The 17,047-nt window shown below is 38.7% G+C and overlaps 3 protein-coding genes, 1 long non-coding RNA gene and 1 other non-coding gene across 6 annotated transcripts in view; 2 read left to right on the top strand and 3 right to left on the bottom strand.

Annotated features, from left to right (window-relative positions):
- Positions 1-3,511: 3,511 nt before the first annotated feature.
- On the bottom strand, positions 3,512-3,584 carry TRNAR-UCU (transfer RNA arginine (anticodon UCU)). The gene has a single exon. It is a non-coding gene; the product is annotated as a tRNA-Arg (tRNA).
- Positions 3,585-3,824: 240 nt separating this feature from the next.
- LOC110828248 (uncharacterized) lies at positions 3,825-10,234 on the top strand. The gene is made up of 6 exons (XM_022060793.2): positions 3,825-4,001; positions 4,396-5,055; positions 5,489-5,759; positions 6,508-6,638; positions 6,791-7,121; positions 7,498-10,234. Exons 1-6 carry the CDS (start codon positions 3,919-3,921, stop codon positions 10,051-10,053), a joined length of 4,032 nt encoding a protein of 1,343 aa, XP_021916485.2. The 5' UTR covers positions 3,825-3,918; the 3' UTR covers positions 10,054-10,234.
- LOC147875246 (uncharacterized) lies at positions 5,271-12,834 on the bottom strand. 2 transcript variants are annotated; one of them, XR_015534346.1, is made up of 3 exons: positions 12,218-12,834; positions 10,730-10,799; positions 5,271-6,059 (listed from the first exon to the last, which is right to left on the bottom strand). It is a non-coding gene; the product is annotated as an uncharacterized LOC147875246 (long non-coding RNA). The 2 variants fall into 2 exon arrangements; XR_015534347.1 differs by lacking the exon at positions 12,218-12,834 and adding an exon at positions 11,885-12,211.
- A 1,198-nt stretch (positions 12,835-14,032) lies between these two features.
- Positions 14,033-15,652, top strand: LOC110828251 (uncharacterized). Its single transcript, XM_022060801.2, has one exon. It carries the CDS (start codon positions 14,033-14,035, stop codon positions 15,275-15,277), a length of 1,245 nt encoding a protein of 414 aa, XP_021916493.2. The 3' UTR covers positions 15,278-15,652.
- LOC110828247 (Centrosomal protein 135kDa) overlaps positions 14,381-17,047 on the bottom strand; it is a 31,665-nt gene continuing 28,998 nt past the window's right edge. Inside the window, exon 22 of the mRNA XM_087345758.1 lies at positions 14,381-14,518. The gene's annotated coding sequence lies outside the window, so the exon portion shown is untranslated. The remainder of the gene's footprint in view (positions 14,519-17,047) is intronic.

Here is a 17,047-nt window from a genome sequence, read left to right as displayed (position 1 = left end):
TAAAATTTAAAAATTCTGAAATATAATCGATATATGAAAATTTTGAAAGTTACAGGCCCACTATACGGACACTTTAATTCCTCATACGTCTTGAAAGAGTCTTTTGGCAAAGAATAAATGCAGTTCTACCTAGTACTAAGTACAACCCCATGCAGGGACGCATGGGGGGGAGTGGAGGTATACTTCCTCGCGTGATGAGCTTCAAGCTCCGATAGCTTTATTTAAGATGTTTTTAGTACAGGGTATTTAGAAATGTTTAAGATGAATGTTGAAGGTAACAAAAAGCCATGAAAACTGGAAGAAATTAATAGTTAATAGGGGATGACCGAACACACCTAACTAAAATGCATGGCTGTTTAATGAGAGAGTTTCACACTTGGTGGAATTTTATCAGTGTGACAGGACAATAAAAAGGCAAAGTAAATCCCGCCAGTTTTGGAGGCTAATGTACAAATCATGAACCATGCAATCTGTCGCATCTCCACTAATAAAACGCGTCATGTTTTACTATCGCCTTGAACATGCAAACCTCAATTTAATTGTAGAAAGTGACAGAAAAGTATGTCACAAGTACATTCATGTCTCAGAAATCAGGTTGCAAATTTTTTCCTTCATTCACTTCGAAATAAATTAGCGATGAACACAAGGACTTCTTCTTGTAAATCACGGCCTGCCTGTAGAATCCTGCTCTCAGACACACCTGAACGACCACAGAAGTACAACGAACAGTGTTTATAAAACCCCGGTCGAAAACCTAATTTATACAGGGAAAAATAATTGTTTTTCGTTTACTTCCAGCGAGTAAATATTCAAGATTTGAGGTTTTCACAGCGGTGAGTATGAAGATTTCTCTCTTCTGGGTTGTTGTGCTGTGTAGTCTGGTCGATACCCTGATGACGGAGGCAGTATGACCTCTGAAACGTTGGTAAACATCGACCAGACTACACAGCGCAACAACCCAGAAGACAGAAATCTTCATACTCATCGCCCTGATGATGGAGGCAGCATGACCTCAGAAACGTTGGTAAACATCGACCAGACTACACAGCGCAACAACCCAGAAGACAGAAATCTTCATACTCTGATGACGGAGGCAGTATGACCTCTGAAACGTTGGTAAACATCGACCAGACTACACAGCGCAACAACCCAGAAGACAGAAATCTTCATACTCATCGCCCTGATGATGGAGGCAGCATGACCTCAGAAACGTTGGTAAACATCGACCAGACTACACAGCGCAACAACCCAGAAGACAGAAATCTTCATACTCTGATGACGGAGGCAGTATGACCTCTGAAACGTTGGTTAACATCGACCAGACTACACAGCGCAACAACCCAGAAGACAGAAATCTTCATACTCATCGCCCTGATGATGGAGGCAGCATGACCTCAGAAACGTTGGTAAACATCGACCAGACTACACAGCGCAACAACCCAGAAGACAGAAATCTTCATACTCTGATGACGGAGGCAGTATGACCTCTGAAACGTTGGTTAACATCGACCAGACTACACAGCGCAACAACCCAGAAGACAGAAATCTTCATACTCATCGCCCTGATGATGGAGGCAGCATGACCTCAGAAACGTTGGTAAACATCGACCAGACTACACAGCGCAACAACCCAGAAGACAGAAATCTTCATACTCTGATGACGGAGGCAGTATGACCTCTGAAACGTTGGTTAACATCGACCAGACTACACAGCGCAACAACCCAGAAGACAGAAATCTTCATACTCATCGCCCTGATGATGGAGGCAGCATGACCTCAGAAACGTTGGTAAACATCGACCAGACTACACAGCGCAACAACCCAGAAGACAGAAATCTTCATCGCCCTGATGATGGAGGCAGTATGACCTCAGAAACGTTGGTAACCATCGACCAGACTACACAGCGCAACAACCCAGAAGACAGAAATCTTCGAGTAAATATTCCGTCGAACATTTTCGCCTTCAGCCTTGAAGATGGAGGCAGTATGCTCATCCGAAACGTTGCCATCCACCTACAAGTTTACATGATTTCACAACTCAGAAGACGAACATCGACATCTCCAGCGCCGTGAGAATCTCTAATATTAATACTACTTCTCTTCGCGTTGGCCTTTTTATTGGTATGAACGGCCGAATGATGACGAAGATAGAAGCTGAGATTTTAACATAGAATCACATAAACACGTTCGCCTTCAACGATAGAATCTGCACAACTGCCCTTTTATTTAAGGTAACATGAAACTGGAAACCGGTCGAATGCTTGTAGGTCTCCATTTTTACCTTAAAATAAACCAAAAAAACTTCCATGTGTCACGATAAAACCGTGAAGAACTACAAGGCCCATAAACCCTAAACAGCGTTACCATGCCAACGGTTGATAACATTCCTTAAGGTCAAAAACATGGTCATTAACGTTCTCTTGTTAATATGTTTAGACTTGTTGGATATTCAATTGGGATAGCCAGTTCCTCGAGTCAAAATTTGAGCTCGGGATCTCTTGAATACGAAGCAAGAATGCTAAACCACTTAGAAGCGACGTTCGGTCACAGTATTAATTTGAAAGCTATCTAATGCTTATCTAATAAAGACATTTCTCGCTACTTTCAAAAGGCGAAAGTTCATTCATTACCCTGTTGATATGAGTCCGCCAAAGAAGCGACATGTCATTTAATATGGACTTGGATGGTTAGCTTTCGCCTAAACTCCAAGCCAGAGGACCACCTTCTGTCGACCATCCAGAACTGCTCATACAATATTTTGCAGCTACCTGTAGCATCTGAAGATAAGCTCCTTAATCTACAAAGAGATGACGCACTATGCCTTGATGATAAAGGAGCAACATAACATGGGTTGATTTATTGTGAAATGTTTATTTGTTTAGACCTTGTATTTATAATCTCGCCACATAACGTTGCTTCTGGTCTGTGTCCTCGCATGCAGGTTATTAGCAATGAAGTGCACGAGATATTATTTAACGCTTTAACAATCTGCTAGATCACTACAGTCCACCGGGTTGTGACTCAATGGCGTGGAACTGCCGTTCGTGTGGAAAACAATGACATACAAGCGTCATGAACTGAGGTGAATCACAAAAATAACCCAAAGTAATGGATTTCGGGAACTAAATTCTCTGGTAAATGAAGTTTATCCTTTTACAACGGCAATTGTCCTCATTATTTCTTGTGGCAATGTTGAAACGTTGGTCACCACCCACCATCACAAGCCACGATCGAAATCACAGGACATTTAGGAGATTAATTAGGACATTGGTAGTCCCAAGTTTTAACACTTAGTTAATCAGTTATTTTTAGAATACCGTTCACATTACAAATATAATTCTTGGATAGAAAATGATTGGTTTGTGTTTTATCAAGCCAAGTGGCGATGTAAGGCGAAAAAAATCAAATATTGCACGCCTGAACGATATTTATTTTGTATGTTGAGTTCTCTTATTCTTAAAGAGAGAGGAAAAAAGAAACAAAGAAATAATAATAATAAAAAAAAATATAGCATCCCTGGTGGGGATCGAACCCACGACCTTTGGATTAGAAGTCCAACGCGCTATCCTCTGCGCCACAGGGACAGATAACGACACAAGCTCCAAACTCCTTTACTTTATCGTAACTTTGCAATAAGTGTTCCAGTTTTCTGTTGTTGTGTCTCATTTATATTATTATTGTAATTTATATTGCGCGAATTTATTAAATCGTTTAATTTCGCGAACTACCGTGACGTGCTAAAACAGCAGATCAGACGGAGAAAGTTTCGCGAGCATATATAAACTCGGTTGTAGGTGGCAGCACAGTCAGAAAGTTATATTTCCTGTGTGCGAGAAGTTCAAATGATGGATTAACAGCTGAGACCCACAAAACATTACGAAACTATTGTGTGTTTTACTTGTACTTGATAAAATAAACATGGATGGCAGCACTTTCTCGGCCTCTAAAAATAATCCAAGTGGGCTTTCTGCAGCAGAGTTTCAAAGGAATCTTTATACCTGGTAAGGTTTGTTTCTTATATTTTGTTTAGAAATCTAACCCCAAACAGATAATAATATTAACCTAATCGTTCTGTGAACAATTACTGGTATTTTATACAGCCGGTTAATAACTGATGTAACAAAGGTAATGATAACAGTGACAGCTTTTGTATATGTTCCACAAACCTAATGCTATCAGACATTGTATATTTCCTTGCTTTGCTTGGCTTCATCTTGACACAGCTTTTGGCTAGTCTTGGAATAAAGGTAATTTGGTTGAATTTCTTTTATGCCATCAAAACTCGCTCTCAAGTATTCATTCATAGTCCTAGTGACTATAATGACTGAACTGCATCCCAGCTCCATATTCACAGAATATGATAATGATAATAAAAATGATGCAACTTGTTTTTAGGTTTGTAAATCGAGGTCTCGTGGATGAATCACGAGCACATCTCCGGCAGCAGATGGTTACAGCACTAAGGGGCACATCTCTGCGTCCCAGTCCTTCCAGACACATAAAATCAAACATGACACCAAAAATTCAAGCCATCAACTTATTGGTAGCTGAATTCTTACTACAACAGGATCACCATTTTACATTATCTGTTTTTACAAGTGAAATCCCGCTGCTACGAAGTATGCCAGAATTTGCAGTATCCGGATCTCACGTTTCTACTCAAAGTAATACAGCTGGTGAACGTATGCCTCGATTCCAACATCAGGATGTTAAGGACATAATGGAGATTTTGGGGTTGTCTATAGATACAGACGTGGGTAACAGAATCTACTGTCAATATCAAGATAATTCAGAAAATACAGCATTGCTTACAAGTATTCTTCAGAATGCCCCACTTGTCTTAGATGACAGATCTCACACTGGGAAAAAGAACATGTTCTCAAGTACCACTCAAGATAGAAAGAGTAATAAGAAATTTAAAGATGCAGGAAATTCAAACAAAGAAAGTTCTACAAAGCAGTTGGCAGAAGTGTACAATGCAGAGATTCAAGAAGTTTTATATCAATCACACCTAAAATCTCTACACATCAAACAGTTGCAGGAGGAATTACGAAGGTATGGCATTTATTTGATATGGCAGTGCAATATTTTGTTTTTTAATTGGTGGAGGTTTATTGATATCATAAGAGTAGGTTAGGTTAGCTTAGGTTAGGTTGGGTTGGGTTAGGTTAGGTTAGGTACTGTCCACTGGAAAGAATGATGAAAGATATGACTGTGCCCAGTTTCAGACAACTTTTGTTCCACCCTCTTTTGTCGACTGCAAAAGACAATGATGATTCATAAAATATATTCATATCAGCAAGCTCTTTGCATGTATATAAATAAAAGAATTAATATTACCGAAGTCCAAGATGTTTCTGTGACGGAGGAAATATACATAAAATAATCTTTCAATATAATTCAATTCATTGTTATCCCTTAAACATGAATTCTTCCATGAAACTAATTTTATGAATTGTCCTGATATGACAATAGTGATCTATCTTAGATTTCAGGAGTGTGAGGTTGAAAGGATACGGAAAGAAGAGGAGGCCAGATATAAGAAAGAGTTAATGGAGAGGGAGTCTCAGATTCAAGCGGATATATGTCGCCGCGAGGAGGAGATCAAGCGAAAGCTCAGTGATGCTGAGGAGAGACTGGCAAGGCAGCATCAGAGTCTCGATGGCGATTTACAGAAGAAACAGAGAGAACTTTCGGAACTGACTACGCGGCTCCGCGAACAGCGCTTGGAGGTCGGCCGTAAGCTACGACAAGCAGAGGTGCGTCTCTGAATTAGTATTACAAGACAAGAAATGTTTCATGACAGCACAATGATTAATCGGTCTGAACATCCGTCAACAAGAAATATTTTTCTTGTTGTTCTTGTCTTAATGTACCTTACATAGCTTGGATCTTAGATGAAGTAATATGTATGTATATGTGTTGACTCACTTTGTATGCTGCTTCTGCGGTCTGCTGTTTTCTTCCCTTCGTTAGCTGCAAGGTCTCGTATTCTCAGAAGCTTTTCCATCTTGGGTGTTCTTGTAGCCGTCAGGCAGGCTGCCATTAAATTTCTCCTGCTGGAAGCGTATACATAATTCAGTTTTCTGTATGTATGCTCTCTTACTATTTAAGTTTGTATAGGCTTCGACTTGGATGCTTAAAGCCTGAATTTACCTTATTCCTTACTGCATTGTGATTCACACAAAAAATAATTGGCCCTGAAGATGGAGACAGTAATCACCTCTGATATATCAGTCAATTTCTATTAATCTACATGGTGGAATATCCCAGAAGCAGTTACTTCCAACCGCCACGGTGGTCTAGCGGTTAGAACCCTGGCCTTGTAATCCTGGGGTCCCGGCGGTGCCCGAATTTATAACTTGTGTTGGGCAAGGCCGTGGTCTAGGCACTTCCACCAGTGTCTTCTCTTTAGTGGAGGAATAATACTTCTTGCTTTCTGGACAAACCAGCGTTCACACTTGTACTTTATTAAGTTGTCTCTTACATCATAATTAAATTGTTTAGGGACATGCTGAAGAGCTGAAGCGTCAGAAGGAAATGATGGATGAAACAAAACAGAAAGAAGAACTCCTTTTGGTAGAAAGAACAAGCGAGTTAAATGTACGACAGGAGCAGCTACACCAAGAATTTGAACGGTAATCCAACATGCATAAGTGTCCTTAATGTAACAGTATCATCATCAGACAGATCTCAGCTGGAAATTCACTTTACTAATAATTCATTTCTTTTGTCTCCTATCAAAATATATTTTACCTATATCTGGTATTCATCATATTTTTTATTGTAGATTAACCGCTCAAAGGGAAACCATGAGTTACATGCAACGTGAACTAGAGGAGAATCGCTTGCAGCTCGTAGAAGCATCGCGCTCGCAGGCATTGTTTGTACGTGACCTCCAGCAACAGTGTGCGCACCTGCGTCTTGAACTGGATGCCGCTCACCTCAGGCTGAACAGTTTGACAGAACTGCAGTCACAGAAGTCATCACACTCTGAGGTCTCTCATAATCATCTTTCAGTGGAAAAAGTTGATAAAGGTCTGCAGACAGCATTGCCTCTGCATGGGGATAACTTAGCAACAGCGGCGCCAGAGAAACTTCCAGCTCGGGACAGGGCGTTGGTAAGAAACTCAATTGAACGTCACTTATACAGAATTATGGTAAAATAATACCGCAACAGCGATGAGATGACAAATGAATTTGAACTGTTATACTGAGTATCAAACAAAACAATAGTACTTTAAGTCAATGCATTCCAGTCCCTATCACTACAACTTATTTCCCTTATATACATTTGAATATTTTTCTCCCTTCAATAACTTCATCTTCCTAGTTATCTGTTCTCCAGGCTGGTGTTTATTACTGTATAAAAATATATAAAGGCAAAGGAAAACAAACATGTGCCTAAGAACGTGCCATCTAGGTATATGGGGAAATGGATATGCTGGGTATTGGTTATTAAAAATTAAATTAAATTTATTTTCTATTCTAACTCAGGAGCTAGAGGGTGCCGAGTCTCAGCTTGAGGAACGTCAGTACCTGACGGATCTGTTGCACCAGGTACAGCAGGAAAATCAGGATCTGCGGGGACACATACAACAGCAGCGCCTCCGTATTGACGAGCTCACCAGCCATGCTGTCCAGCTGGCAAGTCAACTAGAAGATGCTCACACAACCATAACTCTCTTTTCAAACCGCCTGACTCCTGAGCCTTCGTTCCTACGTCCAGGTCTTGGTACCATTACTGTGTCACCTCTCACAGCTCCCACTCCACCTCCACCACCTCTGCTGTCACCTCACAACCCTCATGTCTTGAGAGCAATGAATTCCCAACAGATGGGTGCAGGGGAGGAACTAAGTTATGTATCTCCACCAGCATCACAACCATCTCTTGCATCTACATCACGACTCTCAAGCCTTCACCATCGCAGAGAGTTTCGCAAGAAGCCTCCACGTCGCCTCATGGTATATGGCAACGCAACTAGCTCAGATGAAACAAGTCCCACTGAAGAAATTATTAAAGAAGCTAGACGCCGAATTCGTAGACTTGAAGAGGAAAGCGAGGCGGTTGATCGTAGTTATCAAGATTTCCAAAGGAGACACACTGAAACCCTGGCCAAGACCGCATCTGTTTTCTCCCACCCTATTACTTGGTCCACTCAATTCCAGCAACAAAATAATATCTTGGGTTACAGGCGGTTCACACCAAGCCAACCTATATATTCACCTGCGGTGGGAGGTGGCCAGAATATACAGATTCCATTCATTTCTAGAAATATCAATTCTGATAATTCACCTGTACTTACTCAACATACTGGAACATTGTTTAATCCTGTTTTTTCTCATAACACTTCGACATTTATTTCTCCGTTATTCAGAACTGAAGGAACACGACCACTTCAGCACACGGGTCGATCTCAGAATAAGTTTGCTTATCCTCAACTATCACAAACTCATGAAACTGTCGATAATACTGCCACAAATATCTCAGATAGAATCATGACACGGTCTCAGTCATGTGAATTTACTGCAGATTCTCAACCATCGACAAGCACTGACGTTCAGAGCAGGGGAGTACTTCGGCAAAAGGATAAAGCAGATCTCGCGAGGAACAAGGAAGTCAGGAGGAACAGTTTATCACATACCAAATTACTAGATACATACAGTTCTGTGTCTGTCGGTCCGCATCTTCACAAAAAGAATCGAGCAAAGAACGTATCATTTGGCAACTGTCCGAAGACCACCACCGTTTATAATAGCCCCCGGGTTTCTCCTTCAGCGCTGAGTGCAGTGAATCAAAAGACTTCTCAGAAAGAGTTGGACGATGGAGCAATTAGTGCTGTTTGCTTGAAGTCGGCTGAACATCCTGCAGCATCTGGGATAATCGGTAAAATATCTTCAACTACGCCTCTGTCTAATACTCGAGGCTCTTCCAGAAGTGACAGTTTTGGCGAAGACCTTATAATTAAAGAAACTGAGAAACTACCTTTATGTATATTGGATTCTTCAAGAAGCAATATACAGGGTGATGATGGGATTTCTTTACAGTTTCAGAGAGAAAATTCTTGTAGAGATATACATGATTACAATGGAAGACACAATGTCACAAGTAGACTATCTGATGACAACATTTGGAAATTACAACACAAATCATCTTTGTGTAATTTACCTTCCGTTGAACCTGAGCTTATTCTAAAAGAGACCAAATGTTCTGATAAAAATGTAACGGATAAAACTTATTTGAATGACACTCCTGTAAGTGACGTGTCAAAATCTGACGACTCCGTTCCACGTGCCTTATATAGCAGTCGTGAGTCAGAGTCTGTTGTGTCGAGCAGAGCCACTATAACTACTGGAAGATCAAGCGATGAAACTGATCTGCGGCAAATTCTGTCTGTGTCTGATGTTTCTAGTACTGTTCCTAGCGATAAAGATACTGGCGTCAAAGATGAGTCTAACAACGAGATGTCTTCTACTCCAGCTATCGACTTGGGTAATGAAAAAATCTCAAATAAAGATATAATCAATTCCAGTGTTGGTATTATTCCAATACAGGAGGAAAATGTAGTATCAGAAATATCAGGTACTCAAGAGACTGCGCAAAATAAAGAAATAACGACTGTGAAGAACTCAAATATGGTAATGCCACGCAATTGGGATATCAAGGAAAATGTAGCTGGAGTAACTGAACAGGCTTTGGTATGTGTAGAAAGTAAAGGTGGAAGTCAGTCATCATTGATTGTACCAGAGGGAATGGATGACGGCAGACACGTCACCAGAATAATTAACCAGGAGGAGAGACAGGACCAGGTTGAGGAAACACAGACCAAATTTGAAGGAAAAGAGCTTTCAGAGTATGTTACAGAAAGGAGTCAATCACATGACGATTTTGCAAGATCATCTGAAGAATCAGACAAAGATCAGAAATGCGCCTTGTCCATTAAAGCATCGAGGGATGATACTGCAGAATCCGTTGCAAATGACAGTGACGAGGCAATATCAGTTGGGGAGGAGAGTAAGAGGGATTCGTCAAATAAAGATGATTTCTGGTGACATGAAATGAATTTGTATATTTGTATATTTTCTCTGTATATTTGATCTCAATGTAATATCTAGTCAAAAGATATTGAAAACTACTTGCATAAATGGTTATTTTCTGCGAATTAAAAATTATTTGTTACTCCAACTCTATTTTATTTCTGAAAGACAGTATTAAAGTATTTTCATAAGAAAATGTAATGTTTTTTATTTAACGTACTTATTACCAGAAGCATTATTACCTCGTGCCCCGTATCTTGCATCCTTTTCAGACCTCACTTGTATCCTATAATTCATTCAACATCAACCTCATTTTATTCATTCCCACTATAGCATTAATATTTTATACTTCATTTTAGGAGGAACCTAGTTTGAATCTCAGGGAGGTTACCAGGAATCCTGACAGTTTTGTGAATTTACTCAGTTAATTCAGGCAGATGTTGAGACGGTTTCTTGGAAGAGACCATGTCACAACTTCTTCAATCACAACCCATTTATCAAACATGGTCATCTTCCCTCTTCATTGATATATATAAACATTGCAGTTGAAAAAGCATCATTAAATAATCTATCAATCTATAGGTTCCTACCTCAAAATTTTTACAAAATAAGTCTCCTTTATCAGATATTTACAACCTGGAAACTGATCAATTTCTTTTTCATTAAAATTATCAGGGCATTAAGCATTTACCTCTGTTTAATGTCCCGTTTGTTGCTTCTATGTTGTGATGCTTCATTGCCTGTCTCCAAACATGGAAGACCTGAAAATAACAATTAGAATAAAAGATAGTGATTTTATAACTAAATGTTTCTGACGGTGGATACTGGACACTGCCCATTGTCTCAGGTATATTATTTTAAAAATTTGTGTAAAACATTTTAGGAGATATAAAGTGAATTTTCAAAACATTTGATAAGTTTGACATTTTAGGAGTTTGGTACCACTGCTACAATGTTTAATAACTCAGACAAGTGCTTTAATGTGGCAGTAATGGCACATTTTTTAAAAGTATAATAAGATTGTCAAAACGCATTAAATTGTCCAAGATGGAGGAAGAAAACACCCAAAGAAGAATAATATAATATAAACAAGTAGAATCATCCCTTAAAACTCTTTCTTACCTAACCAGATAGGCCAAAACTTCCCAAGGGCCATCCGTGGCAATAAAACTATTCTTTACCCAATAAAACTAACCTCAAAATGATGTCACCTTGTTATACAAAAATAAAGCACTGCCTCAGACAACTGTGATGAAACAGAACAGGATACTGTATTTTAGTTGTGTATCATTATTAGATAACAAATAGATCTGCGAAAACTGAATATATTCTAAAAGGTAATTATGCTAAAATAAAATGTTTAAAATTTCTCAAAACTCATTTCTCATGTATTCCATTCAACTAACAATAGTTTTATCTTTTAATCTCTTTTGTATAATTTAAAAACATAATTAGCTATGATTTTATTTGTTTATATCTTATATATATATCTTGTTAAATCTTCCTTAAACGGGAATCAAACTCAGATCATCTGACAGTAAACTTAATCGTCATATTAACTGATTTACCCTGGCTTATATTAAGAAAACAACACAATTATATGAAAAACTTAAATTTGTAATGTGCCTCTGTTATTGCCAGGGCAATTAAATTAGAACAGATATAACTGATGAGCCATTTATTATGTGTGTGTATGGGGGGGGGACATAAACTTTTACGGAAAATACTACTTTAAAGATCTAGGTATAGATGGACAGATAACATTAAACAGGATCTCAGGCAAGTAAGCTGGGAACTGAATTAAACTGGCTCAGGATAGGGTTTTCGTGAATATTATGATTATAACCTTATCTGGGAGGATCCAGGTTCGACGCTTGGTCCGCTATCCTCGTAAAGCTTTTTGTGGTTCCTCTCAATCCCTTAAGCATAATACTAGAACCGTATCTTCGATACTCTATGACAATTTCCTTCTACATCCACAATCGTAACTCATGATCCCATTCAAGCTATAGCTTAAATGCTTTTTGGTTATGTCCCGCGCCATTAATGCGAAACCATTAAACTACGTCTGGGCTCCCAAAACATTGTTATACTGACTGAATTAGACAGTGTACGTTCTGGGTCAATAATAGAATTAAAAACAATGCAATTATCCCCAAAAATAACCTGAGGATATTACCACAAACCCGGAGTTGTGAAGCAAACATTTCCAATCTTACACATCCTTACGCGGAAACAAAGTTCAGTGAAAAGTCAATCAGTTCAAAGCGACATTTTGATTAGAGATAAATATCTTCAAGTTGTGGTTCGGAGTCGTGAATTACGTCATTCACGAACTCTGTGGAGGTAAATCCCAGGACACATCCGCATTCGGTGTTACAGAGAACATCAAAAAGAAAGTAACGTAGGCACAATGTTTGGAGGCTGTATAGAATGTAAGAACGCGCCAGAAATTCAGAAACCTATCGATAATCCTATTGATATTTAGCTCGAACTTTCGCAAAACTGATTCTTCTACTAGGGTAATTTTGCTTTTCGTATGTTGGGTTAAATTTCCCGCTAGGGCAGGGGAAAATAACATAAGTACCAACATTCAAAAGGCAGTTTTACAGTAATTATAACCAAAAACCTATGCAAAATTAAAATAGAACAATGATACTAATCTATATATGATTAATGATTCTCTTGGAAAATGGTTTGAATCCCATCATCCCAAGAGTTTTCATGATTTGCGTCAATCACACCAGAACAATTCATGTTAAAAATGTAATCTGACTTTTCCTGCCCCACTTCTGAAACATATTTTGAGACAATAAATATTTAAACTCAATAAACAATAATCTATTACTCCAGTCTGTGTGAACACATTTCTGCATTTATAACTTTTCTTTAATGATCAATTTTATACAGAATGCTTATATATATATATATGAACATTTTTTGTCTGTTACCACACGTATTGGAATGTGTCCTGATGTCTTTTTTTTGCACAAAATAGAAACCTCCCTACCAATTTTTTCTTTTAATAATTACCTCATTTAACTTAATTTCTGCTGTACTTGAAGAATAATTTAAACCTCTTAAAAAGTGAAATAAATTTAATGGACATCTCTTTGCCTTATGGTATACAGGGAATGCTTACTATGCAATTATGATACTAAAATAAAAAAAAGGAATAATGCCTGCTGCTCTATTGTTTTTGTGAAGTCCTGTAAGTCTCATACACAAACTGCAAATTTCCTTGTTGCAGACCAAGGTCATAGAAGAGTGAGAAAGTCAGATCTTCACTCAAGTGAAAAAAGTGGTAAGTTTGCATGATAGAAATTGACCTTTCTGACCAGATTATACCACCACACTATCATTAAAAGGAATAAAAAATTAACTTTCTTGGAAATTTAAATATAAAAAAAGACAAGAACATAATTCAAGTTTGATATATAAGTCATTACTTGACAGAAATGTGTTCACGGAGTCATTACTTAGATTGTCTTCATTTGGTGTGCTGGAGACCTACACAAACACTGGCTGGAACGTGCAAGTCACATCAAATAACAGGTAGGCCTACGGAACTATCCTTTAGAAATAATTGATTAACTAATTCCACAGAGCATAGTTATGAGCCAGGATAGCTCAGTCAGTATAGTGACTAGCTACGGCCTGGACGACCGGGGTTCGATACCCGACAAGGGCAGAGGATTTTTCCTCTAGCCTCTGCATCCAGACCGGCTCTGGAGCCCACCCAGCCTCCTCTACAATGGGTACCGGGGTCCTTTCCCGGGGTAAAGCCGGCCGGGGCGTGATGCTGACCACTCACCCCCATCTAGTGCTGAGGTCAAGGAAGAGAGGAGCTATACCTCCACTCACCCCAAACGCCTACATGGCGTATAGCGGGACAAACTTTACTTTACTCTAAATTATAGCTTTTATTACATATAATTGAAATTTGATATAATATAAATGTGTCTTTCATTTTATTTTCAGATTTCTGAAAAATATGGATTTATTCGTACGTGAAGTGAGAAAAGAAGATTTGGAGATTTTATTATGCCAGCAATTAGGGCAGGATGTGAAGTTAGACAGCTACAAAGTCAGGACCCTCACACAACCTGGAGACAATTACAACAGCACCATGCTTGCCGTGGATGTCGTCTTTCAGCAGCACTCAAAGACGCCACACACTCGTTCGCTGGTGGCTAAGCTCTTACCACCAAACAAGTTCCTCTGTGAGGTAATCAACATCGACGTGACATTTCGGAAAGAGGTGAATGCCTACGCGCTAGTGTTCCCAGAATTTTATCGTTTACAGAGAGGAAGAGAAATACCTGAAAGTGAAATCCTAGATGTGTTCCCAAAACTGTACGGTGCTCGCATAAACAGGAACGGAGACAGAAATGAGAAAGCAGATGAAACTGCTATTCTTCTGCTGGAGAACTTGAAAATATCTGGTTATGAGACTGGAGATCGCAGAAATGGCCTCAATCTGAAACACATGGAACTAGGAGTGTCACAACTGGCCAGATTCCACGCTGTCTCAGTGGCACTCAAAATTCAGAAACCACGATTGTTTAAGGAAACAGTCCTCAGGGCTTGTGAGAGTTTTAAGATAGCTAGTCAAGTGGACGAAACAGGCTTACCGAAGTGGATTTCGTCAACGATGAAGTACGTCAAAGAAATCCCACAATGTGAACCATATTTAAAAAAAATAGAGAGTTCTTTAATTCAGTTTGTCAAGAAAGAATTATCACCAAAGGAACCATTCGCTGCATTCATTCACAATGACTTGTGGGTAAATAACATAATGTTTCAATATAAGAAAGGCGAAACCGAGACTCCCACCGGAATAAAATTTGTGGATTTCCAGTTAACGCAGTTCTCATCACCAGCCAAAGACTTGATTTTCTTCATATACAGTAGCGCTACGCTAGATGTGATAGACAGTCACTATGATGATTTTGTGCTTCTTTATCACCGTGAATTCATCAAATGCCTCACCAGGCTAGGTTGCGATATTGATCCATTCTCTTTTCAAAAACTACAAGAAGAAATCAACGTATTTGGTTCTTCGGAATTTGCACACATACTTATGATGTTAAAATTTATTTGCGCTGATCAAAAGCAAGTGCCTGAATTGTCCAGTAATCAAATTGAAGAATTACTTGAAGTTAACACAGGAGGTGACATTTATGTAAACAAAGTAATACATCTGGTTGAAGATTTTATGCATAAGGGCTGGCTATAATCATGTTTTTGGTTATGAATAAAAGTTTCATTGGAAGCGTCAAACACAAATACTGAACGTGAAGTAAGATCTATACTTACATTATACTGTAAAATATTTAAAATATCTTAAAGTAGATTAAATTAATATTACATAAATAATAATTTATTTGATAAGCAAAGCATAAGGTTAAAGGTTGGTACGCTGAGACGTATTTTCGTGAAAATTACTTAAACAGAACTAGTGGATTGTTTGGATCGGTCAGACAATTGGAAATGTAACGAGTTCTAGAAAATGCATAAAGAATGTAATATGATCATTTTCCTCTGAAAATTTGTTAAAAATGAATCTGTACTTTCATCTACATATAATACATATGGAACTTATGCACTCTCATAAGCTTCTTTATTGACTATTCTTGTTTGCTTCTTACATGTATTTCAAAGATAAGGAAATGCATAAACATAATGGAATTTGAAAATTTCATGGTTTTGTAATAGTTGCTGTAGCTTATCAGAAACACTAAGTTCTTAATTCAAAGGGTTTGACTTTTGTTGATGCGTAATACTACAGAATGGCAGATTTAAAATCGTTTATGTGTATGTCACTGTATGTCTTGTCTTATACTAATGAAGTACATTATCTTAGCTTTAAAAGAAGCTCTGAATGACTTAATAGCTGTGGTCCTGAAACTAAGTGAAGAACATTCACATTATGATTTAATTATATGGGACGGAGGGTTTATACAATTATTTGCACACTCCTTTGCAGACATGATAAGAAAGCTTAATAATACATAACAAGGCTGTATAACTTATTTACACTACATAATTTACATGCACTAAAGGAAATGATATGCAAATAAATCTGCACAAAAATTCACTTAATATTAAAATACACAAGTCACAAAGAGAGATAACTGTGCTAGTAAACAGTGTTCTCAGATAGCAGGTGACGTGGAATCATGTACTCCATGAAAACGGCTTGTCGATTCATAGCATAGCATACAGAAATTTTACGTCTTCAGCTAAACAGTAATGGGCTCAGCAAGTAACTGGAAAGCAGACCCCAGATTGCTGAAAAATACCTACCCCTATTAGATGTGGTCTACACACTCCCTCAGATGCTGATGGTTATGCCGAGGATATTCATTAATTGGAGCAGTAATGCATACGAATGCATCAAAAAACACTGCTCACCTCTGTGAGCTTTCATGACTTACCTAGACTTAAGTACTTATAATGATCACACTAACCACTACTTCTCCAGAGACTTAACTTAGTACTGAATACATTTTCCTTTCGATTCTAAATGACTCGTTGAACAGACAGACAACAGAAATTCATGAATTATCATATACAATACATAGTTATTAATAAATCATGATGGTGTCTCTACGAGGGGGTCCGCAGTGGCCGCGCACTCTGAGGCGTGGGCCTTGTGCCGCTTGGTCGCTGGGACCGTGGGTTCGAATCCCACTCAACCCATGGTTGTTTGTCGGCGTTTTTCTGTGTTGTGCTGTCCTGTGTACAGGTAGAGGCCTTGCGATGGGCCGATCCCTCGTCCAAGGAGTCCTACCGAATGTCTATAGATCAAGCCAACGGAAGGAAAAAGTTGGGACCCGCAGTGCTCAGGCACTTGAAGAACGGGTCGTTCCCAGTATCCCAGTCTCTAGGACACATCTTGAAAACTACCTGAGCATATTATTAGCTTTTGAAGAAGGACTCTGCGGCTTGGAGTTAATTAGCTACAGAATGCCCCCATTAAAGGCATGAGTCTGCACTGCCATTA

This window comes from Zootermopsis nevadensis, unplaced genomic scaffold, assembly GCF_977971745.1.
Source record: "Zootermopsis nevadensis isolate Lab colony 2312 unplaced genomic scaffold, Znev_1.0 Znev_ptg000001l, whole genome shotgun sequence".
NCBI classification, from domain to species: domain Eukaryota; kingdom Metazoa; phylum Arthropoda; class Insecta; order Blattodea; family Termopsidae; genus Zootermopsis; species Zootermopsis nevadensis.
This window is presented reverse-complemented; position numbering and strand designations above follow the sequence as displayed.